Consider the following 26,485-nt stretch of genomic DNA (forward strand, 5'->3'; position numbering starts at 1 on the left):
TAACTCTGTCTCTCACTGACAGTTTTATGCATCCTGTCCACCTGAGCGTGAGAACACACACCCACACAGCTCAGCTCCCTGTACTTCCTGTTCTTCATCTACTACACTGTGTGCTGATTTCGGAAAACAAGTGAGCTTGTTCAGCTGCTTGATCATCCAGTCCCTCGCTCATTTGGTCCCTCACTGCTTCACCAGCCCACTCATTCAAATGTACAATGGGTCGCCATTTTATTAGACACTCTGACCACACACAGTCATTCATAACATGACTATAGCGTGCGGTATAAAGACTAGCTCTTAAACAGCTGTGGTTCTGTTTTTTACATCAATTTTAACGTTTTTTTATCAAGAATTTTGAAAAAAATTAAAACTACTGAAAGAAAAAAGTGTCATGCAGGTAAATCACACCCAAATTCATTTCGCACCAATTATCTGCCAATTATATATGTTGCCTGCCATCAGCAGCCAGAGCCAGAGAGAGCACAATTGGGTTAGCTCTCTCTGGGTGGGTAGATGGCTTTCTCGCTCTCCCCACATCACTTCTGTATGATGCTGGCTGGCATGGATATGTGTCCCCTGCACTTTCCTCCACGCATGTTTGGTTGCATGGGGGGCCTGAAAAGAAGCAGTGGCTAGCTATAAATGTGTCGGAGGAGGCATATGTCAGTCCTAACCCTTGCATTGCATGTGATTGAAAGTGTACTAACAAGTGAATTAGGGAATTGACTACCTTATTTGGGAAGAAAACTGAGCATCAAAACTGTGCCTGGTTGTCAAATCCAAGTTCACTTTGCTTTGTCACGCTTAAGTAATGTCCAGAACTAGCACAGGTAACATGAGACCATGCCATTCTGTTTGGTGGCAGTGCAATGGTGTGTGTTTCTGGTACATATTAGAGCCCCTGGCATGCACTGGACAGCATGTCATGTCCGAACTGAGTTCATCCCTTGGCTACAGTTTATCCACACTCAGATGGGTACTTCCAAAAGGTCAATGCACTAAGGGCAGAGAAACCCTTGCCCAGGCCCAATTCCTGCTGCTCTGAAGTCCAAAGAAGGTACAGCCCACTACTAGATGAATAAACTGGCAACTCAGTGTGTTTCTTCCCCTTATTCGCCGCCTCACACATTCACTCCTTTTTTAGCTTTGATACGCTTTAGGAACAATCCCTCTTTTCACCTAGGAGTCTATTTTAATCCCATCATTTAGCATAGTCAAAATTCACAAAGCCCCTGGTGCCAGCACAGTCACGCTGATACCCTTGTGGGGAGGTGTCGGGCCACTCTGGGTTGAATTTTGGATGGCGTTCAGGAAAAGAAAATTGGTGGATTATTTCCCCTGCACTGTTATTGTGGTAGAACAGAAGCTACCTCACAGAGCTTGGATTACACCACTCTTAAACAGCGTTTATTTTGGGTTTGAATTTCTCAGCGAAGCAGCACAACCTGAATGGTGTTCGTACGTGCAGACAGAAAGAGGGAGGCAGAGAAGATCTGCCCCTGAAGTCTGTCAGCAAATTAAGTATTTTTCAGGACGCTCTAGCTAAAACTAATTCTGGGATCCAGCATGAGGTAATGTTGGGAACACTGGATTTTAAGACCATGGCTCTCAAATTCAGTTTTTGAGACATTCTTTGGGTATTTTCGTGCTTTTACCCAATACTGTAATTAGGTAAAAGCCAGAACCTCAATGCGGATATAAGCTGACACGGAGAGTCTGGCCTGCCGCTGCACTGATTTGAACTGTCAGTCACTGCTGAGTCCTTTGGCGGGCTCGAAAAGGGACAACAATCACACTCTGTAACTATGTGACTAAGCATATTCCCAGCTGAGTCAAAACCTCAGTATAGTGGGAGCCGTTCTTCTGGGATCGCCTGCCAGCAAACCTCCCGCAGTGTAACACACCACCATGTGCGGCCCCTGCGCTCACACATGCATGAGACATGACTAACATCAGCGTCAGAGTGCTGTGCATTCAATCTAGGCTGTCTCATCTCATCTCATTTTACTCACTGTGATAAGAGTATAAATGTATAAAGCGGAAATGCTAGCTCTTCACTGTCAGTTGTACCAGGTATTACTATGTATGTGACAAATCTGATTTGGTGTCCCACAGCCCTCTCGAGAGTTCAAATTTCTCGATTTTTGGATATCTTCTTTAATTCACTTAAATAGAATAGAATAGAAAATAATATCTACATGTTTTATATCAACATGTTCAGAACAATGTGACCTAGAACACTGTGTGAAAAGATACTCAGATCCTAAACCTGATTTTAGAAATTGTTAATATTCCTCATGTGGACGAATTCTTTTGCTGCTTGAAATTAAATATAAGTCTTAGGTTCACAAAAGAAGTGGAATGTATGAATAAAATAGTATATAAATGGCAAAAGGCTTAAGACGAGTTTCTGGCCCATTGGTCAGTTTCACATACAGCCGAAAGCATGAATCCACCAATTACAGGTAAGAGGCATTAAGATGCAATGGAAAGGACCAGCTCTACAGAATCAGGAAACGTTTGAACTGCATTTCTGCGCTGTATTGTCGATATGAACAGAAACATCAGGAAACATTGAATTTGATGTGCCAGTGTGTTCATAGACACCAGAGGTTTAAGATACTGTCTTAAAGAAGAATAAGCCTAGGAAAATTGCTGTAACAACTCTTTCAGTATGCTTCTTTTCACTGTAGCAGTCCTCTAGCCTGCACAATTCTGTTTATGTATTTAAACCATGTGTTTAAGCCAAACAAATTGTGCACCCATGAAAAAAAGCAAAACGTCATTCACAGCCAACCAGTCAAGAATGAGCCTTCGCTTTATTGGATTATCCAGCACGGAGAGAAAGGCTGTTTTCTTTTGGCTGATTTGGAGCTGAACACTCTAAATAGTTCTTCAAGGGTTCTACAGTAAAGACAGTGGTATAACACTATATGGACAACAGTACTGAGACGTTTCCTCCAAGATCAAGAGTATTACAAATAAGTTTATCCTGCTTTTGTTGGAGTAACTGTTTCTACTGTCCAGAGAAGGCTTTCTACTAGGTTGTTGGAGCATCGCAGTGAGGATTTGCTTGCACACCTCTCTTCATCCCCAACTCCCCAACTCATCCCAGAAGAATTAGATGGAGCAGATGGGGAGGGGTGGGTTATACCCCTCTAGCCCACACATGGCATTTGACACGGTGCCAACAGGTTCATGGTTATCTGCTCTTCGCTATCACAGCCTCAGTTTTCCTTTGCATGGATTAGACAGGATGTTAGAAACATTACTTTTCGATTCGGACCCAAATTGAAAGGATGGCACCGCACACCTCCTGTTCTACCACATCCCATACCAAAGATGTTCTACTGGATTTAGATCCAGTGACTGAGAACACCATTATTGCATTGGAAGTAGACATTAGAAAATGGGGAATTTGTGGCCATAAAGGGATGCACATGGTTAACAACAACACCCGAACAGGCTGTGGCATTCAAGTGATGATTGACACAAGATGACTGACACAGGGCAGGTTAGGTCCTAAAATGTAATAATCTAAGTGCCTCAGCAGAAACCAAGAATCATCAGACCAGGCTACGTTTTCATACATTCCAGTCTTCAACTGTCCAGAGTTGGTAAGCCTGTGCCCACTGCAGCCTCGGCTTTCTGTTCTTATCTGACAGAAGTGGGTTGGATGTGTTGTGCATTCTGAGATGCTTTGCATCATGTGGTGAGCCCGAACAAGTCTGGCTATTCTCTATTGATGTCCCTCATCAACAAGATGTTTTCGCCTGCAGAAACATCTCTCACTGGATGTTTTTTTATTCTACCATTTTGAGAACATAAAAATCCAAGGAGATCAGCAGATCTAGAGGTACTCCAGTACCTCCAACCATCACATCATGCTCAAACTCACTGAAATCACATTTTCCCCCATTCTCACCATGTTTGATGTGAATAATACTTGAAGCTGCTTGCCGATATTTGCCTGATCATATGCACTGCACTGCTGCCACACAATTGGCTGATTAGATAATGTACAGGTATTCCTAATAAAGTGCTGTCTATTGCTTGTATTGGTCTCAAACAGTGTTCTCTCAAAATACAGTACAAAATAAAGCTGTTACAGAGTCAGTAAACAGTAAGAAGACAAGAAGTCAACAACATAATAAAAAACAAGACCCCCAGTGAGAAAGCCAAAGGTGACAGTGGCAAGGAAAAACTCCCTCAGAGCTGGAAATGGAAACCTTGGGAGGAACCAACACTCACAAGGGTGACCCATCCTCCTCTGATCAGAACTACATATATATTCTAAATAAAAGTCACTGAACTACAGCATAAGACTGTCCTGCTGCTCAGGTGTGCAACATAATCATCATATCATAATATAATAATCATAATAATCATGGTGTAGTAACTTAATATAAGAATAGTAGTGGTGGTCAGAGTAATGAGAGTAATGATGGTTAATAACAATGGTAATAATAATAGTGGCAGATATGTCTTCATTTCAACAATTTCAACATAGCCATTAGGCAAGTAGCAGTGGCAGGAGGGTGGGCAGCAGGTCTAACATGGGTACCAGTAGAGCCTGGTGGTCAGTCTGGTGGGTGGCAGTTGGTCTGACGCAGGTAAAGGAGCGGTCGGTCTTCTATCATGCCGGGCCGGATGAGTTGCCGGCCATTAAGTACACATTTTCCTCATTCCTCAATGAAATCCTTTAACCTGCCCGCTAAGAAGTACACTTTTTGTTGAGCCAAACTATTGTTAATCTAATGTGGTTAACAGTGACAAAAATTGTTGTAGCCAGTTAGCATGATAAGAAGTTTGTATCCACTGTAATACTATTATCAATGTTATTTTGAACTACATAAAGTAAAATCATAAGGTTATTGACAGATGAGAATATTATGTAATTAGTAATTATGGTCGTATGCAATGACTTGCACAGAGGAGCAGAAACACCACAAAACTCATAAACTGCTAATTGCTTCATGAGCATCCGGAAAGCCAAAATGTTTATAAGCAATGCCAGTGGCATTCAGCATGATCCGCTCGACCGCTGCAAATCAAGAGAAAAGTGGCAGCCAGACTGAAGTGCATAACGCGGTTTGTGCTGTGGTGCCTTCCAGAGACCAGCGGCTTTGCTGATGTCCTTCCCAGGCTCTGACCCCGTCGCCCCCTTCCCAAGCCTGCAACTCGACTCTCACTGAGGATGTGCCTCCGCTCTGACATTTACGAACCTGTAAGAAGATCTTCTGTTTTTTTTTTCTTTACCCGGTCACCCCCCACCATATGGGAAATTCAAAAAGCAATTTAGCAACGCCATGATACACTCTGTTTACTCCGAGTCCAGCTACAGCTTGCTCTGCTGTTTGGTAGGCCTGTGTACTTGGGTTCTGAGTTCTGAGTCACTCTCCTTGGGAGTGATGTAAGTTTTTTTGGAGGCAAGGTGATGTTCCTTTGAGTGGCTTCACTAGACAAAATGTGAAAGTTGTACTGAAGAGAGGAGAGAAATTGAGCCGGCTTGCGTGCATGTCTATGTTGCACATATAGGAAGGGTAATATTTTGGTAGGGAATCTAATGGCCGCAGCAGCCGTTGGATAAATAGAGCTGGAGTGTGAGGTATCTGTACAGCACTGTTTGCTTTAGCTGACTAAGACACATCAGTAGAGGGGCACAAGGTGTGCATTGATCAAACCCTCTTGATATATACTGACATTGAGAGACGTAAGAAAAAAACCCTCTCGAATTTAGGCCGACTTCGAGCTCCTGCTTAACTGCCCTTGGCGTAAATCCTACACTTTAAATAAACAGCCAATGTGATTCTGGAACTTTTTCCCAGCTTCCAGATAATGTTCATTCAGGTGGTCCTATTAAAAAAAGGTAATCCTACATTTTGATAGTTGACTGCAGAATCGTTGTGAAAAAGCATTTCTATTGTTGCTAACTGCACAATGTAACTTTGGGTTCAGGCTGCATAACACTGCATATCCCGAGCCATAACTATGCAAAATCCTATTATTTCTCTACTGCGTCTGTCCACATGCTTCTTTTACTTTCGGTGACCCCCATTTTTTTACCCCAATTTGGCACTGCCAATTCACCCGCCTGTTTGTAGTTCCCCCTAGCACTGGCAATGCTCCCAAAACTAGAAGGGTAAAGACCTTCTAGTGTTCTCCGATACATGCAAAGCCAGCCACCGCCTCTTGTCAAACTGCCGCAATGCGTGATTGGTGGGCGGCCGACACGCTCAGAGAAAAGCAGCGAGTCCCCAGCTCTGCCGCACCAGCTAACAAACGCCTGTGCTGGCCAACACTGCTTCAAGAGTGATTGGGGGGGAGCGCCACCTACCCACCCGGAGAGAGCACAGCCAATTGCGAACTTTTAGACTCCAGCCACTGTCGTCAAATTCACAAGCATCTCAGACCACTGACAGCCCACTCAGAGCCCTGATGTATCTCAGCTTGCCCAGAAATGCAAGTATATGTCCTTCTTGCCGGGTGGCTCAAAATTTGACTTCCACTTCTTGACTGTGAGAATTGGCACCCATTTGTCACATAATGCTGCTTTAAACCAACCCCTAATCTGAGCCCAAAATCTAAGCCTATCCCTATTCCTGGTTTTAATCTAACCCTAACTCTAATGCTACAAATGCTATCAATTGTGGAAAAACTATAAAAAAGTCTATCAGGGGGCCATCATTAATTTCGTTGGAGGACAGAACATTTTGGTAAAGGTCACTGTCAGCATGTTTCCATTATCATGGCAGCATGTTTAGCACAGATCCAATTCTGTAGAAAAGCTTCCAACCGATGGCTATTGTCATTCGAAATAACTGGATGTGATGGAGGTTCAGTGCAGTCCAATTAATAGGATTATTAGCTGGGTGGACGGTTATGAGCACAATAGGAAGATAAGAAGACAGCGGTTGTACAAATTCAATAGCAGATGCATTCTGTCTGTGCTCCATGGGAGGGTCTGGGATAATTAGCTAGTCAGTGGCTACAGAAGCAATCTTCCCACCACAATGGTGGCTATTCTCCAGTGTTTAGCAAACAAAGACACAAAGGCCTCATTTGACATGCTTGATAAATTCGGTCTAACCAAATTTTGCTTGCTCCTGGTAGAATGGAGAGGCACTATGAAATGCCTAGCAACCGGTGGGTCTGGGCAGCACACGCTCACACATACATAAATACAGAGAAAACCACAAGGGCCGAAAAGAGGTGGGATGCGGAAATTGGCTCAGTACCACAAAGCGGCCCATTGTAAACAATGCATATATATCTGGCACCTCGAACACTCATTCAGGAAAGAAAAGCAGCTTTGTAAATGTGTTTTTCCTTCTAGCAGAGGGCACAAGGGCAGCAGTCTTCACCCACTCTCCCTCTTTTTCTCGAGCGTCTCTTGCAGGCAGAGGAGGCTGTGTTGACAAGCCGAGGTTTACTCATGGAAAAAAAAAGCCCTGCACAATGCGCACAGTGTTTGGAGACTGACTTTGGACGCTAGTCAGCAAGGAACAAAGCTGTCTCAGTGCAGCTGCGCTCGCGTGGGCTTTTCAAGGCTCAAGACCTCAGGTTTTATATAGTTTACACATGCACAAAAACAGATGCGAGGAGATCAGGTAGTTGCGTATGCTTCTGTGAGGTTAGTGTGCTTTTTGACCTACAGGTGCTAGCAGGGAAGGGGGCTTTTGAAATAGAACACCAGGTGCGATGCTACTATCTGCGAGAAGCTGTGAAGAGATGAAGACATGTTATGAAATGCTTTGGTCAACACCACCAGTTTTCGATGGAGTCCATAAATACTTGGGACATGGGGAGGACTGCCCCGCCTCTCCTCCAGATACAGAAACCTCAGCATTCCCTCGCTCACTTAGTAAATATTTGAACGAAAAGTGTCGGACTGGACCTAGAGGGGAAGTCTGTGTGCGTGTGTGTGTGTGTGTGTATCAAAATGTCCTGAATTCCTAGGAAATATCAGCTTTCAAATCTATAGATACAAATCCAGGAAGCTTCATATGATTCTTTGAACGAAGCCTTAAAAGAATCATGTCTGAAGAACCTTTTAAAGGTCTAAAGAACCTTGACTTGATGTAAATGTTCTTTACACTCACATGAATCTATCACCACTATCCAAAATAAGTTTCAATGGTTCAAAGAATCGTCTGAAGCACCCTTATTTTGCCAAAAATATGATGTATGACTCCCAAGTCCTGACATTGTATGAAAACAAATATGTGTATGTGTGTGTGCCTGGGCCTGTTCTAATCCAAAACTGTTGACTGTCTCTTGTGTGTGTATGTGTGTGTGCATGTGCCAATGAGTGTGCGAGACTGCTTATCTGTGTCTGTTCTGATCCAAGACTAAGTGTATCTTGGCGTACGAGTGTGTGTGACTCTGTGTGTGTGTCTGTTTGGGTTCACTGTGGAAAACACACCCTTCCCCTCTTTGTCAGATACACAGTGCTGAGGCGACCCAAGCCTTTATCATGCTGAACACACGGAACAATGCCACACAAAAGCCCTCTCTGCTATTGTCTGAGACCCTGCACTCAAGAAAGCATGCTGAAAGCCTTTCGTCCACTTCAGCCTCACTGTAAATTTCCAACATACAGAAAGCATATGGGAAATGTGTAAACAGTCATGATAGCTTTAAGATGGGCCAACATCCTTAAGTCTTTAAAGATGTCTAAACTTGGACCACATCTTTAAATCATGTACCAGTGTAAACCATGAACGCTGCACATTGCAGTGGTAGAGGAGAGACATTAGGGTAGTATGGCCATGTATTGGAAAGAACCTGGTGATACGATAGGTAACATGATACAGGGGTTACGATTCAATATATTGCGATGCTATAAGAAAGGCAATGTCATAAATATACTGTTTTTTTTTTATATTTTAGGAATTCTTTTTTAATGATCAGGTGGGGATTATCAAAGCAGTCTCCTATGTTTATGGGGGGGGGGGGTGGTATCCTAACCCTATAATTGCTGTTTTTGTAATTTGTGTTTTCCATTGGAAAAACAAATTACAGCTCTTCAGGCTATAGCCTTCAAAACACTTCCTGTTCAAACAATGTATAGATCAGATATTGTCTGCAATTATTATGTCTTTTTTCCCCAGTTGTGGCCTTGGGGTGGGTGCTAATGTTTGTTTCTGTCTTATAAAACAAAACAAAACAAAAAAACAATTTATAAAAATATTCAAATAACATCATATGCATTGTATCTGAGTAAATGGAAAGTATCCTTTTTAATGCAATCAGAACAGTGGGGCCTGAGAACCCCAATCTAGCAGGTTTCAAACATATACAAGCACTGTCTGCCTAGTCTTCTGCAAAATATTAATAAAAAATCTGTGCTAGGTTTCTGGAAACAATACACTACAGCAAAATATTGTGATACTCAAATGTATGAATATTTTCTTATACATCTACTGGGTAGTGGCAACGGACAACACGTGCAAGAGATAATGACTGCAACCTATCTGTTATCAGTAGTGATGCACTAATATGGGAATTCTAGGCTAATATCCAGTATTTTCCTTGTACATATCTGTCAGAATTGCTAGACAAACATATTTCTCACTTAATCTTTAACCATCCCCACACAGCCTGCAACAGTTTTATTGGATTTTAGTTCATTTAACTTTCTTTAACCATTCTTATTTTTCATAATGACAAAAAAGTTTTTTCTATTTATCTTTTATCTATCTTTTATCTATTTATTTATGTATTACCTATGTTTTTGATCTTTGACATGTAATCATTTACAATTCTACTCTTAGATTTAACTATTTAAATAATTATTATATATATGCATAATTAATAATCCATCTTCAGTTTTTCTTGTACTATGCAAAATTCTTGTTTTCAATGAGGGTCACCCTCAATGTATACAGAGTTTGATTAATTTAAATTAAAAATAAATTTTTATATTTACAAATTGGGACTACGATTTCCAGGATCAATACTACAGAAAAATATAACCTGCACACATTGTAGTGTAGTAGTAGCCCCACATCATCTAACATCACAGACACATTCTGCTTTTCCAGGGTACAATAATCATATCCTCAAATATTGGTTAAAAAAACAACAGTCAAATTTGTCTGATGTAAAAAACAAAACAATTCTGTCAATCCCGTCCCTAGCTATGATTTTCTGATGCTTTTCCAAAGATAAAACAGTGGCATGCAAGTTTGGCAACCCTGGTGACAATTTCTGTTGTGAAGAATAACAAAAAAGAAAAAGGACCCAAAGCAAAAGTGTAGGCACCCTTGGTAACACTCCTTTTGGTAAGTGCATGTCATTTTCTTACGAAATGCTTCTAGATTCTTGGGCTGTCTTGCACACACTGCTCTTTTGAGGTCTATCCACTGGTTTCTCATGGTGTTTAGGTCTGGGGCCTGTGAGGGCCATAGCGAAACCTTCAGCTGGAGGCATTATACATTTTGAGGAGTGTTTAGAATGTAATCTTTAGCTTTTTTACAGATGGTGTGATGTTTATCTCCAGTATTTGCTTTCCAGTATTTGCTTATTTAACTGATTCCATTTTTTCCACTACTAGTGAAATGTGTTCCATGACACTGGCTGCAACACAAGCCCAGAACATGATCCATCCACCTCTCCACTTAACTGCTGGAGAGATGTTCTTTTCATGAATTTCTGCACCCTTTTTTCTATCCCTCTTACATGTTTGTGGTTTTAAAAAGGATGGACATTTATGACATAACTTTAGATGCACTGTTTGTCCTTTAAGACAAAAACTTACAAGGTTACACATTTGCAAATGTGTCCAACAGGATAAAGCAGATTTTAATAAATGGCTAGAGAGGTGTACTGACTACAACCACATAACTGACTACAACTACAGCCATGGCCATATATTAAATAAATTTACTAGCTTCTAAACCAACTGTAAAATATATTGAGCATGACTTAAAGTGCATTAAAGACTACAGGAGACAACTCTATTGGTTCCCTCTCTCTCTCTCTCTCTCTCTCTCTCTCTCTTTCATTAGATCTATAAAAAAAGTAACAATGACACAATGAGAGGCATATTCAGCTCTTTTATGATCTGCAGCATAAGAAGTGAGAGTGAAAGAGAAAGACAGACAAGGACTGTGAGAAGGGCTCCAGACACACAAACATACACAGTGTGTTTCAGCAGACAACACATAAACCTAGGGGTGAAGGCCACATTGTACTTTTGCCAGCCAGCAGCAGTCTGGGGAGCGCAGCAACAGCCATACCACAAAGAGACACAGACCAAGCGGAACTAATGAAGAGTGTAGAGACAGAGAGAGAGAGGGAGAGAAAGGAAGAGTTACAGGTGGGCCAAGTCTGTGGTGGTGCTGGGGGCTACATTACAGCATCACCATGGCATTATGTGAGCACAGCAGCTTATAGCCCACAGAGTCTTAACATCTATACTCTTTACATGCTACCCATTCAAGATTATTTTAACTTACCAAGTTTGTGAATTAGTTCTCATTAATGTGAGAATAAAGCATGTAAAGTTCTGCAGTTTTGTTGCTGCATACCATGTAGGCTACACTCTTGGCTCTAGGCTCTAGGGATGTCCCAATCCTGTTATTCTGCCCCTCACTCTGATCAGATATCTGTTGTTTGTCCACTACTGAAGTGAAGTAACTACTCTAAAGTGTGTTATATGATGTATATTTTAGGACATCCCCAGACCTTAACATCAGTACTGGACAGAACAGCACAATTCCTCTTACTGAACAACTTTGAGTCTCAGTCTAAGGAAAAACCATCTCATGTATTCCCTGTTCTACCTCGATACCTTTTTATCTAAGGGTGTTTGTTCTGATACCTTTTCGTCTGAGTGCATATGGTTTGACATCTTTTCATCTGAGGGTGTTTCGTCTGGCATCTTTTTGGCTGAGGGTGTTTGGCCCGATACTTTTTTGGCTGAGGGTGTCTGGTCTGATACCTTTTAGACTGAGGGTGTCTGGTCCGATACCTTTTTAGCTGTAAGCTTTTGGCCCGATACCTTTTTGGCTGAGAGCGTTTGGTCTAATACCTTTTTGACTGGGGGCGTTTGGCCCGATACCTTTTTAGCTGAGAGCGTTTGGTCCGATACCTTTTTAGCTGAGAGGGTTTGGTCCGATACCTTTTTAGCTGAGAGCGTTTGGCCTGATACTTTTTTGGCTGAGGGCGTTTGGTTCGATACCTTTTTGACTAAGGGCGTTTGGTCCGATACCTTTAGGGCTGAGACCGTTAGGTCTAATACCTTTTTGACTGGGGGCATTTGGTCCGATACCTTTTTGGCTAAGGGCATTTGGTCCGATACCTTTTTAGCTGAGAGCGTTTGGTCTGATACCTTTTTAGCTAAGAGCATTTGGCCTGATACTTTTTTGGCTGAGGGCGTTTGGTCCGATACCTTTTTGGCTAAGGTCGTTTGGTCCGATACCTTTTTGGCTGAGAGCATTTGGTCTAATACCTTTTTGACTGGGGGCATTTGGTCCGATACCTTTTTGGCTAAGGGCATTTGGTCCGATACCTTTTTAGCTGAGAGCGTTTGGTTTGATAACACTCCTCACTGCTGTGGGCTGTAAGTAATATCTATGAATGGCACCCTGAGGACGCCAGAGGGCTCTCTGATCGCTGTGGTAAAAACTAAGAATTGCAAACTGGATTGGGCTTAAAATAATAGATACCCTATTCATCGAAATGTCTGCATTGGTTTCAACAAACAGCATGGATGCTTTTTTTGCTGGGTTGTGCAGGATAGTATATGTAAGTCAGGATCTGTGGCTTAACCATAACTGATTTCAATCATAAGTTTATTGTGTGGGGAAACATGTTTATAAGGTGGTTGTGAGGTGCTGGCAATTAGAACTGTGTTGCTTTAGTTTCAGTTTATATCTAGAGTAAATCTTAATTTTGAATAGCTCAATCTGATTACAGACATCACCCAGGATAAATAAATAATTATTTAGAATGCTCCCTTGTCACTGAGCCAACTAGTACAGCCCACTGGCTGACTTTGTTTTCATTTTTAAATGGTGGTTTGGAAGACAGTCGGGTGTTTGTCGGCCAATCATGGCTGCGGTTCATTAATATGAATAATTGGACACGTTACACCCACTAAAATGGTTAGTGTGATTGAGGGAGGCAGAGAGGGACTGGGAGAGGGAGTACAAATGCTGATTGTTGATTTTGTTTGGGAGGACGTCAGTAAATTAGTGGGAATGTAAAGTAAACCAGTTGAACTGGCGCCAAAGCCAGACATCTATCCTTTGAAGTAAAGCCAAATGCAATGGCACCTTAGGGCTGCCAAGTTCTTACCATTTATTACCTGGGAAAATTGGGAGCACATGCAACCGTAACATCACTGCTGCTAACTGGAGGATAAAATAAGCTCCCGTCAATCAATAGCTTTCTAGTTCATCCTTAACCACTTAATGCTTAGTAGGCAACACGCCACAGGCCTGCATGCAAACCGAATACAGTGAGAGTGATCTTAACATTCTTCAGGTATTAAGACACCAGCTCATTTATTATTTCTTCCCCAACTCATCCCAAAAGCATTGGATGAAGCACCATCAGTTCAGAGAGCACAGCTCAATGCTGGGTGGCTTTCTACCCCTCTAGCCCACGCCTGGCATTAAGTATGCTGTCAGTAGGATCAAGTTGATCTGCTCCAGAGAGTCCTATTTAATTGGCAATATGTCTCTACAGGGACAACACAAGCTGTATTTGTATATTCACATATCTCTGTCAGAAATGGGAGCAACTTAAAGTAGTCGAATGTCCATAAACATTTGGCATATAAAGTATGTATATATATATATATGTGTGTGTGTGTGTGTGTACATATGTGTGTGTGGTGTATTAAAATGGAATGCTGAAAAAAACTACGATCATATGTGCTAGCAACAAAGTCTGCTTTCATGTTCCACTGCGTGAGAGGAGGCCATTCAGTCACTTTATGCCAGGCTGACGAAGGCCAGGATCCCCAAAAAGCCGTTACACACTTCAGAGAACCTGTTTCAATCCCCTTCTTGTGCTCGGTGAATGTAAGACAACATTCAACACCCAGAAAACATGTTCACACCTTATGCAGCCACTCGGAGAAATTAGTTTCCTGTCAGTGTGCTAACTGCAAAGGCGTAGCAAACCCACATCTACCCTGGCTTGTCACATTTACAAACTTCATTTTTTATTTACTTTTTTTTTTAATCTATTAATTTTTAATAGAAACATGTAAACAGACACACCCAAAAGGTCAGCTCTCCGTTTGGCTAGGTTGATCGAAAAGGGCGTATGGGAACGCTGGAAAGCCAGAAAGCTGCTGAAAAATGTTGTTTACTCTCTTCAACTCTTCGGTCTCTTGCATTTTTAAAAAGTGTTTTTCATGGTGGATCATATATTTCATTATGACAGTGGGGCGTAATCACTCTTGCTGCTGCCTCAAACAATATGAAATCTGTTTTCCCACAAGTCCTTAGAGATTTATTAAACCAACTGCTCCTCACAAACATCAAAATACTCAGCCAAGAGTCTGCAATGGCTCTTTTGATCCAATGCTTAATCAGCTAAACATGCCATTATGGTGCGCTGCCAGTTGCACTAAGCAACAATGTAACAGGTCAATATCAACGACAGCAGGGCTTGCAAAAAAGATAATTTTACGGCTTGGGAAGACGGCTACAGCGACAAAGAATTGGGTGTTGAGATCACAAAACACGACCTAGGTATCTAAACAAATGATGTGATGAACTTTGCCCACTGCAATACAGCCTGACACTTGCAAAGCAGCGTCAGTGCGACTATGTAAGCTAATCAAAAATCCCTCCATGCCCATGTGAGCTGCTTCTCTATGACAGTAAGGGCACATAGGCCACTGTAATTAGTCCATGTGCCCATGTGTCCTTTCTAACATAGCTTTCTTCCAGAAATGTGACTCGAGGCAGAGAGGAAAAAAAAGGCCACAATTTCAGCCTTCATCCCTTCATCATCCACACTGTCACTGCCCCATCACTCACTGCTTCCTGACCACAAGTAAAAGACCCTGCCAACAGACACACACAGTGCCTCTCATTGCTATTTGGACAGACTCAGTACAGTTTGGACTTGTTCTTGGTCCACATGGTTGTGTGCAACGTGCGGTTTTCTGTTTCATTTAGTAGAACTGCTTTGTTAAGCCTGGTTGAGAGCTGGCATGCTGGATTGCTGGGTGATTTACTTTGGCTGAATGCATTCCGCTCCATCCTGCACCGCTGTACGCAACCAAGCGTCAGAGAGATTTTGGTGGAGCTGCATGGAAACTTGCCAAGATTTTGCAGTGACGCAAAGATGGCTGAAACAATATCCCAACATGGTTGGGTTACAGTCAACAGCACGTCTGAAAGCACTTTCTCAGACACTCTTGCATCAGAAGCCTGCTGGTCGTATTTGTTCCGCAACCAATAAATTGTTCGGTGTAGGCAGTCCTGGGCCCGTGCCGATAAAAGGGCCTTATTCACTTCAACTTCTTACATAGTTTTCACAAAGATTCTCGAATTAACCAGTTCCTTCATTACTTAGGATTTGTTCCAATTTACGAGGGCAATGGGATCCACCATTAAGTAGCGCTGAGGGTTTCGACATTTACGGGGCTTCTGTACCATCTCATCCTGCTCATCACAGAACAAACTGAAGTCTGGCTGATTGAAACAATTTAGGCACTAATGACTTTGAGGGAGTGACTGCTGCTAAAAGGACAGCTGAAAGTTTTTCCCGAGGTTTTGGGTCTGTGGACCTAGCATTTGCTTAGCTTGTCCAGCTATCGGACAGTCCAGAGCTGCAGCTACTGCTGACTAACTGCTCACCTACCGACATTTACCTTTCGGCATTTGGCAGACGCTCTTATCCTGGTGCTTCACTTCACCAACACAGTTGTTGATGATAAAAACTTGTGTCTGAGAGAGTGAAGTCGATAAGTTAAGTCAGCCAGCAGGCTACTAGACAAACACAGAACAGAAATATGACCCATTCTTTTTGAAAGACCCTCCTCCTTTTGAGATATCTTCACTTTTAAATACCTACTTAGATGCTTTTAAAATATCAAATTTTGTGTTTTCAAAGTCTGTACCATCTAAACTGTACAGTTAGTATCTCTCACTCCATTGTCTTCGGTTTCTGAACTAAAATCAAAAAAGTTTAAGTGTGGTCATACATAGCTTATCAACTTGACAATAGGTTCTTGACGAAGTACCTGCTGCTAGCTGGCACTGACTGCGGTTAGCGTAGGTGAAGTGGGGGTAGCAGCTCTGGGAGGCGCACTCACAGCCCTTTGCGGTCAGGTTACAGCCAGAGAATATGCAGGCTGGGTTAGCGGGACCCACAAACCTCTCCTTGTGCCTGTCTCTGTGCTCCTGCTCATGCCGTCGAGCCTCTGAAAGATGGTGAGGGGAGAGAGGGAGGGGTGTGGGGAAGATGGAGAAAGTGAGTCAACAGCCTGGTGTACTTAATTATTCTGTAGGTCAGAGGTACCCAACCCGTGTCTTGGGGAACAGACTACTTCCACGCTAACAAATCCAACCACAATGTTCAATGTTCAACTACTTGAGGACAGAATTGGCTGGATCTTTTTTCTTCTAACATCCAGCAAGATATATTTGATGTTTGTTGGTTACTATAGCCAACGTGATGAAAACTTATAGCCCACCAATTCAATATGGACTTCCCAGATCCCCTAAAGTGTGATCAACACCACGTCTGCCAGCATCTTCAATCTATACACCCTTTAATTCTCACCTGTCTTGGCAGCACGGACACACATCTCTCTGTCCGAGTAGCTGAACGTCCTGATGCAGGAGTGTATGGACTCACAAACACACTCTCCGCTCACACGGTCACACCCGCTCGCCAGGGGGCAGCGCTCGTCCTCTGCTCCAGCGTCTAAGGCTTCAGGGAGCCCTGTGGAAAAAGACAACAGTGTTGCCACAGAGATTCCGAACTGTCCGGTTGATTTGTTTAGACAGCGTCTTGTATGGGGGGCCCTTTCGGTCGCCCTCTGTCCAGGAGCTTTGTGCCTACTTGAACTGTGGCATGCCTGGCATTGGCCATCTCTGAGGTGGTACTCTCAGGGCAGGGACAAATACCACTACTAGATTTCTACGGAGTAAGGACTCTCTTTTGAATCGTTTATAATGATCTCCTGCTTTGTGCTGCTGACTGGGGCCCTTGGTTTGCTCATCACCTTCCTGTGCTTTTTCCCTTTCAGGGTCTTTCATTTGTGCTTTCTTTCCACCTCCACCCTTCTAGTCCCTCTAACTGGGCTCAGTCTCTGACTGCCCCAGTTCTCTCTGTACGTGTGGGTTAAGTAAGATGAGGCAATTCACGTCAGCATCTGATTCCTTAAGATCCCCTGCATAGACCCCCCAGAGATTGCTGAGGCCATGCCTGCATGCAAATAAACAGAACCAGACTGTAATCTGTACAGCCTCTCTCCTCTCCTAGGGCTTGGCTCTCGAAACCCTCACCAAGCGCAAAACAAAAGAACCCTGACTACACGTCAGCAGCACAACGGCTCTGGCGCTTTAAGCTTAATTGTTGCCTTAAAACTTCTAAAGCTCCCTGTAGATTCTGGTGAACATTAACACGGATCTAAGACTAGTTTGCGTACGGAAAACTGGCCCTGAACCAACAGCATGTTAACACTTTTAGCCTTAACACTCTAGAAAGTATGACTACATACATCAAATCAGAACTGCAGGCCTTTTATTAGTCGAGTTTCTCACAATGTAGTCTGGTAGATTTTAGGTTTCTAGCCTTATGTGACAATTCTTTAATAATGAATGTCTTTTAAAATGTCACATTTATCTAAGATACAGTTTTTTTAATCTCTTAACACAGCAAGGCTTATTACACACTAAGGTGTAGTACTCAGTACTCAACTACAGGGACGTCTATACAAACTGGTGGGCCACAGGCTGTTTAAGGGGTTAAGCTTTCATGCATATTAACCTGCAAACCAAGTCAATAGAAGGCGAAAAGATCAAATCCTCTCTGGAGACTTTCAAAGTGGCCAGAAGGGCCACATTTCCCAAGCCCACAGAAAACTTTAAACAGTGAACCATGGGTGGTAAAGAAACCACATTCATGCCTGAAAAAGCACACAGTCAGGTCCAGGGCTCGTGTATTTACGCTCCCGGCTCTGGAACTTCAGTCTGTGGACAAATGCACATCTATTGAGCAGGAGACTGCGGCTCTCCTCAAACAGACAGGTTGGCAGGCTGAGCACAAGCGCGCTTTTCAAACTAACCGTCGCCCGGCCTCTCCAGAACTTTCCCTCTTATTTCCTGTCACCTCAAAATGATCCGAGCCTCCAACGTTTTTTTCCATCCGGCGCTTTCCTGCAAAGGGTATTTTTCATATTTTCACACAGCCCCTAATGGTTTCATACAGTGGGGTGGTCACAAAGCCCGGGCTGTTCCAAGTTGCCTGGAGCCTCTGGTTTGGGATCATTTTTTTCTTCAGGTTGTGTTTGAGAATGGAAATACAGGTTCTCTGTGCATCTGAGTTGATTATATCATAAAAGCATATGGAGACTGGCCGGGGGGGGGGATTGTCTATTCATTTCTAAATCTACCTGGTCAGCAACGTCATAAACAAACCTGATATTCCTGACTAGCTCAGTGATCAGGCATGTCAGGCATGTACACTGAGAATCATGAGAATCATGTACAATCAGAATCTTGACTTTTCACTCAGAATCGTCACAATCAGAATCTTGACTGTTCACTCTGAATTTTGGCTGTTCAACTTAGAATGCTGAAAGGCAGAATCTTGACTGTTCACTCAGAATCGTCACAATCAGAATCTTGGCTTATCACTCAAAATCTCGACAATCAGGATTTTGACTGTTTGCTTAGAATCTTGACTGTTCAGTAAGAATCTTGACCGTTCACTTATAATCTTGACAATCAAAATCTTGACCGTTCACTTAGAATCTTGACTGTTCACTAAGAATCTTGACAATCAGAATCTTGACTGTTCACTCAGAATCGCGGCTGTTCAAATTAGTGTCAAATCACTTTCTCAGGTAATGTTTGCTGATAAATACTGTATTTAACAGAATACTGTATCCTGTTACCTTAGAACCTGCTGAATTCAGATATGCTACAAAAGCTGACTGTGAAATACCTCATATGTCGTAGTATGTTACATATCTCTGCACCATGCCTCTTCACCACACACATGCAGTACTAAGTGCTGTGTTGATGGTGCACTTTTCCACTTTTCGATGGTCTCTTTGTCCCCACTGTTCATTGTATGCATCACATTTTTTTTTTTTTGGGGGGGGGGGGCATTTCTATTCATTTCTAAATCTACCTGGTCAGCAACGTCATAAACAAACCTGATATTCCTGACTAGCTCAGTGATCAGGCATGTCAGGCATGTACACTGAGAATCATGAGAATCATGTACAATCAGAATCTTGACTTTTCACTCAGAATCGTCACAATCAGAATCTTGACTTTTTTTTGTAGGATTTATTTGCTCTGTTGTTGAACTTTGGCACATTTGCATTTGTACAGTACACCCTAGAAACTGGATCTGGATCTCTGGGCAGGGAATGCTGTGTGTTTTCTGCTCTGTCATAACAGTGCAATCATGCTGGATGAGGTGAGTTTCATTAAAAAAAGTACAGAAAACACAAACAAAACTTTTATAAAGCATTTGGTTTGGGTAGTATTTTCTGTTAATTAAGTAAGGTTACGTTATATGGGAAATGTAAGGGTTGTCAAGCTAACTAATCAATAACAATTCAAATTAATCACTGATAATTCATTATGTTCAAGCCAGCAAACAAAGTTAGAAGCGTAAACAGCTAAATCTGTAGCAGAGGTCTGTAGAAGTTCTCTGATTCATGCAGACCTCATAGTCTCAGAGTGGTTAAAGGTTCAGGTTTGGATAAAAGTTGGCCCTACGTTAGTATTAAACTTGCACATCTGCCCAGAATATCTTGGAGACTGCATGTCTTGGCATCCAGAGCCTGAAATGATGACACAGCTGACCTCAGGGGCCGGTCTCTGGGCAAAAGCATTACTAAAGAGGAAGTCTTTGAAAAGTTAGATAATGCTGGGGCAAAGAGGTCTGGACAGCCGCTTCCCGTGAGCAGGAGAAGTGGACACTTCAGTGCTTCCTAAATCACTGAAATGGAAAATGGAAAATGGGAAGGTATGCTAAGTGCACTGGCATCCATGTCTGAGTCTCTGTCTAGACAACTTGGGTAATTTTGAGGAGATTATATAATATCAAAAACAAGGTACATAGCACATTGTATATTGAACACTACTATTATCTGATTATTAGCATTGAGAGAGCAAAAAGAGATCAATGTAGATTAAGCAACTGAAAGAAGTGTCTTGGCTGACACTAGATGATCAGTGTGAGCCACCGAAAATACCCAATTAAAAATAATTAATGGGACCTCTAGGAACTCAGGGACCTCCCTGAGGAACTAGTTACCTAATCTAACTCAGCCTACTCAGTATTAACTAGAGTGCCCAAGAGAAAACTTCATGATAATGAACTAAACTGTCACCCTCAATGTCCACACATTAATAAACAATGGGCAGACCTTGTCTTATAGTGGTTAAAGGCCCTACGTTAGTATTAAACTTGCACATCTGCCCCGAAACTCTTGGAGACTGCACGTCTTGGCATCCGGAGCCTGAGATGATGACACAGCTTACCTCAGGGGCCAGTCTCTGGACGCCAGCATTACTAAAGAGGAAGTCTATGAAACGTTAGATAACGTTAGGTAACTGTCCACCCTCGAAGTCCACACTTTGGTAAACTATGGGCAGGCTTAACAAAAAACAGACCCTCAAGGATGCTTGGTTTACACGTGCAGGCTATGTGTGTGTGCCACAAGCAGCGTTTCGGGTTACTTTGCTTTTCTGCATTGGATCAATTCAGATTACAAGCATAATGCAGCTCAATGAACAGTTAAATTAACAAACGCATATTAATTCATGTCTGAACTCAAATCTCCCTCTCTGCCTTGTTGGTCAGATAGGTGTAAACAATCCCCCTGGTCCTCAACCATGCATCTCAAGTAATTTGGGTAAAAGGGCTCTGCTGAGATTGCATAGAAGCTGTCTTTGCTGCAGGCTACAGTAAAGGTGCAAAGAGGGCACTCATGAGCACCCCTTCAATCAGCAAAATGAGCACTGTGACAGCTTTGCAGGATTGCAAGCATACCAGTACTAGGATTTGACTGTTTTTCTTCCTGTTGAGGTTCAGTGCAACCTACTTACACTGTCATGTTTTTTTGGTGGATTTTTTAATAATACACCAAAATGTTCATGTTGAAATGTTAGAAACCAAGGTATATCAAGCCAAATTATCAATGTTTTAAGTCATTAGTAAATTTTAAAGTTAGGTGTTATAGATCTTCAAGCACAAACTAACTGGTAAGATGGGCAACGTCATCCAATTATTTCATCATGAGAACTTCTCCAACTTTCAGATCTCTATTAGTTTCCTCCATTCATCAACTGAATATAAATGACTTCATTTATTTAATTAGCTCAGAGACAAGTAGGGCAAATCAATGGATCATATCATACATAATGCATGAACATGATGATGGTTCAGCTGCTTGCAATCAGTCAGACTGGGGTTGGTGATTATACACCTCATCAAGAATTCCTCATCAGACTTCCTAGTTCTTACATCCCAGTTCGAAGACGTTCTAATGTCACCTGTACCTTCTACAGCACAAGGGTATTTCCTACTTCCTCGCCCTCCAATCCAATAAGCCTTTCACCCAGTGGCATCAGACAAAGCCGCAGCTCAAGAAAAAGCATTTTCACAGAACCTCCTGACCTCCAATTTATTTCAAATGCACTGCCTCTCAGGAAATCTTAGATCAGAGGAAGAGAGAGAACTAAGGGAAGCATGTTCAGGAACAAGTGTATTAGGTGTTGATGCAGCCCTCTATTCAGCGCCGCAGGGGACCCCATCAACTCGCTGCCCGCCTCAACTCAATCACAGAAGCCATTAAGTCTTTGCCTAATTCAAAGTAGCTAATTTGCCAAGGGCGCACCAGGTCCAACTCAGGATTAACCTCCAGCCCTGCACTTGTAAATAGGACTCAATCAGGGACACCATCCCCAGAGACGAACATGAGCCGGAGACCCCCCCCCCCCCCCGACTCCTCCCCCCAGACCTCCCAGAATGATGGAGAGGCGGAAGGGTCATGTAGCTACAAAATCTCTGCTTTCTCTCTCTCCTTCATGTGGTTGGGTCCTCAGAAACCCACTTGTTTAGGTTGAGAGAAAGTCCAGGACATAGGTTGGGAGTCTAGGGGTATCAGAAGCCTTGCAGCTGTGAGGAGCAATGCTGCTGGCATCTTCAAGGAAGCCAGGCCTGAACGTACATCCTTTAACACAACTGTGCATTCTACAGTGGATCTGGCATTTACTGCCCACCAGATATCATGAAGACGAATTATGAAACACGCAAGATTTACAACTGCATGTAACACACACAGCCAAATTAAATATGTGAGGAAACGTAAACCTTTGCAAAAATGTTGCTGCATGTGGAAATTGCAAATGAAGTGAATCATTTAACGAACAAAATTAAACATTACTTTGCATTATTCTGAACTTTATTTATTTATTAATAACTAATCCATCCATACACCCACAGAAACACAAAGGAAGACAAGAATGTCTGGGATTTCCAGAGCCTGATTTCTGTAATATCACTGGGTAATATAATGTCAGTATTGCAACAGTTAATATCGTTATACTAATTAACGGAAAGGATTGATTATGTATTACTTAGCAGGACTTGCTGTAAGTATTCTAGTATTCTATCCTTTAACCAGTGGGCAGTGGTGGCTCAGCGGTTAGAGCGCCGGGATATCGATAACAGGGTTGTGGGTTCGATTCCCGGGCTCGGCAAGCTGCCACTGTTGGGCCCTTGAGCAAGGCCCTTTACCCTCTTTGCTCCCCGGGCACTGGAGTTGGCTGCCCACCGCTCTGGGTGTGTGTGTGTGTGTGTTCACTATCAGATGGGTTAAATGCGGAGGACACAAATACGTGCACCTTTACCTAACCTAATCTAATCAATGTCTAATTCTGTTCTATTCATATATCCAGTGCATGCACACTATATTCACTGCAATCTGCATGTAGTAAGATGCACCTTTCCTGATTCTGATCATATCTTCATAACTTAGACCACTGTTTTCCAACTCCAGCCCCACAGCATACATGAGTCATGCTATGAGCTAGCATGAAGGTGGAGGTGAAGGTGGGCTCCTGGACTGCAACCAGGAAAAAGATCAGTGGTCTCCAACCCTTGCTGCAGGTTTAAACTCTTAAAACCTGAAATCTAACTCAGAAATCTAAGCCCATCAGATATCAGATTCCTGCACTGTCTGTGTCTTTCTTGCTCAAGCACAGCAAATCACCTATTCATTACCAGGTTTAGTCAGTGTGTTAGAGCAAGGACATCAGCAGATTCTGGTGGATTCCAGCCCTCAAGTCCCTGCCCCTGCTCTATGTACAATCCAAACTTAGCTAGCACAGGCCCCTGAATACAGAGCCAACAGAGTGGCCGAGCCAGGTTTAGCATTAATATCAACACTGAGTGAGATCAGACCTCAAGTGTTCCTTTAAAAGCGAGGCATTTCGCCTCTTAGGTGTTTTCTTCCACTTCAACTTTGAGTTGAGATCTTTGAGATCTTATTTAGTTATTTATTTTATTATAATCTAATTTAACTGCAAAGAGAAGCTTATTTTCCACCGTTTTCATATTAGCAACGCCTGCCTCCTGAATGAATCGTTATTTTGAACTTATCCGGTCCAGCTGAATCGTTTAAACGGTTCTTAATATCATTTTAGTCTTCGTCCTCACAAGAACATGGATTTGTGCACCACTGTTTCAGATTTATTGTGTTTATTATGTCGGATGGTGCTTTGTTTAGTCTTAATCTGACTATATTAGTGAGTAGAAGTAGCTGAGAGTCAGATTTACTTAACTCGTGATTCACTGAGTCGTTGACTCCGCCGCTCGGTTCAGTTCCCCCAATTTTAGTAGCCGTTTTGCACACAGTTCAAGAGAATCGATTCAGTAAACGGAATCACACTTCCCATCACCATTCCATAGCAACAACAGTTTACATTAGCAACACTAACGGTCGAACGGTCAAAACGATAAACGCCCAAAAATCCTAGTTAAGGAACTTTTTACGATGTTTTCGACATTTTGTAAATTTCCTCTGCCATGTTTCATATACCGGCCCTCCCGCGCCTCCTCACACTCACCTTTACACACTCCCACCTCGGGGATGTCGGCGGCTCCGGTGCGGTTGAGAGCGGCGCACGTGAGTCCCAGGCCGCAGTAGCCCAGCGTCCAGTCTTTCCCGCCACACAGCTCCAGCTCGAGGCGCGCGCACTGAGGCGCGCAGCACCTGCACGGGTCACGGACGCGGACGCGGCCGTCTTCACAGGCGCCTGTCACCTCCGCCGCCGCTGCGCTCGGACACGCGCGGCTCGCGCATGGCGTGCACTCGTAGGCCGCGAGCGCGCGCAGCAGAGCCGGGAAGTGCAGCAGCAACAGGGCGAGCAGAGGCTCGCGATGCATGTTTAACGAGAGAGGGAGGTCAGAAGTGACCCAACACAGACAGACACACACACACACACACTCACTCAGTCACTCACTTCACTCTCTCTCACACACACAGTAGTAGTGGAGCGCAGGATCCTCTGTGGAATAGTCCAAGTTTCCAAGTCTAACAGGAGTTGGACGAAACGGGTCTCGAGGGTAAGAGGGTGGCACGAGATGCTAGGTGGACATCTGGCTGTTCCTCAGGTTGCAGTTGCACGAGAGTCCTCCTCAAAACGGCAGGCTGTTCTCCTCAACTTTATGAGAGGGTGTAAGGAACGCTCCTCTGTCGTGCTGCGCGCTGGACGCGGGGTTGAGATGCTGGAGCGCACTGTACCACTGCCTCTGCAGCGCTGGGATGCAATCTGAAACTCACGCTGACATTAGGGGGATATAGGGGTGGGAGGCGCCCCTTCCTCTTGACGGGCGTGGGCTTTGTCCAATCAGGAGTGGCGCTGAGAGGGCGTACCCGGGCCAGGGAGCAGAGGTGGGAGATGGAAGGCGAACCCACTTGTCTAGAAGGACGCAGTCTGTGTAGTGTGGTAGATTCATAAGCAGTTATGTAGATTCATAAGCAGGTACATGAGGACAGTGAATAAGAATCCCACTGATTTTATTTTTTATATTTCTGCATAAATTAGTGTTGAAAAGTCAGAAGTGAATGTTTACTGATAAGGAGAACCACGCATTTCCTGAGGAAAACGCAGAATGCTTGTGTAGCTTAAGTGGTTCCCACTTCTAGGCAGTTGCTAGGCCGTTGCTATGTGGTCACACTGTGGTAAAGCTATTTTTGCAAACCATTGCTATGTATGTTGCTATGCAGTTGCTATAGTATTCCTGGTGGTTGCTAAGGTGTTGCAAAGTGGGTGCTATGGTGTTGCCAAGGTGTTTCTTTGTGGTTGCTATGATGTCAGCTGTGTATATGTTCAAAGAATCTTCATTGGCTCACAGATGATCACATTTCCATTAGAAGTAAGGCTTTGTTAACTTTAGACAGCGTAGGTTGTTCAGTCTACGCGTGTGTGGGTGCGTGACCTCCCTCTTCCCGGGTCACCCTGTTCCTTTTCAGATTTTTGCCTCGAAAGAGGAACCTTCAACACCACAGACATGGCTTTTCCTCGCATTACTCAGGTCTCAATTAACACAAGTCTCTGGTTCTACAGTAATGTTAAAAGTATGCAATCTTTATGCAGAATTTAATTAAAATCCTTTTAAATTAATATTCTGAGCAACAAAGATACACCACCAAACACCTCATCAATGTCCTAGCACTCACTTACCAACACCTTGGCAACTACCTGTGGCACCTAGGTAACTACCTAAAATACCACAGGAACAGCCATAGCAACCACTGTAGACAGCACATAGAACACCTTTTCAACTTGCAACCACCTGGCATACCAAAACAACCACCCAGAAGCACGCCTTGGCCACCACCCAGGGCACCTCAGCAACTGCCATAGCAGCCGCCTGGAAGGCTCTGGCAACTGGCAACTGAAGTACCTTCCAAACTGCCATTGCAACCATCTGGGATCCTGCAGCCACCAACAATAGACACCTTAGGAAACATCTTGATAAACCCCACATTATATCAACCACCTGGAATACCTTAGCAACCACTTGGGACAACAAGGCAGCCACCTAGCAACACCATTGCGACTTTACACAACATTCTCTGTCACTTAAGAATCACACATATAGACTAAACCAGGACGTATAGACTAAACCAGGCTGGGTTTTACCATGGATGCCTTTGGGAAACTGTGTCCAGCTCTGGAGGTTTTTTTTATAGCTTCCTAATAATTATTTAAAACCTGTGAGATTGCAAAAGACCAATTAGAAAGAAGAC

The 26,485-nt window shown here is 43.2% G+C and overlaps 1 protein-coding gene across 1 annotated transcript in view; it reads right to left on the reverse strand.

Annotated features, from left to right (window-relative positions):
• Positions 1–24,977, reverse strand: part of LOC140564386 (cysteine-rich motor neuron 1 protein-like) — a 60,366-nt gene extending 35,389 nt beyond the window's left edge. The window contains exons 1-3 of the mRNA XM_072689802.1: positions 24,297–24,977; positions 16,759–16,920; positions 16,217–16,396 (exon numbers count right to left, since the gene is read on the reverse strand). Coding sequence (XP_072545903.1) covers positions 16,217–16,396; positions 16,759–16,920; positions 24,297–24,615 — 661 coding nt within the window. The 5' untranslated portion in view covers positions 24,616–24,977. The remainder of the gene's footprint in view (positions 1–16,216; positions 16,397–16,758; positions 16,921–24,296) is intronic.
• Between the last annotated feature and the right edge of the window lie 1,508 nt (positions 24,978–26,485).

Source organism: Salminus brasiliensis, chromosome 10 (genome assembly GCF_030463535.1).
Source record: "Salminus brasiliensis chromosome 10, fSalBra1.hap2, whole genome shotgun sequence".
Classification (NCBI taxonomy): domain Eukaryota; kingdom Metazoa; phylum Chordata; class Actinopteri; order Characiformes; family Bryconidae; genus Salminus; species Salminus brasiliensis.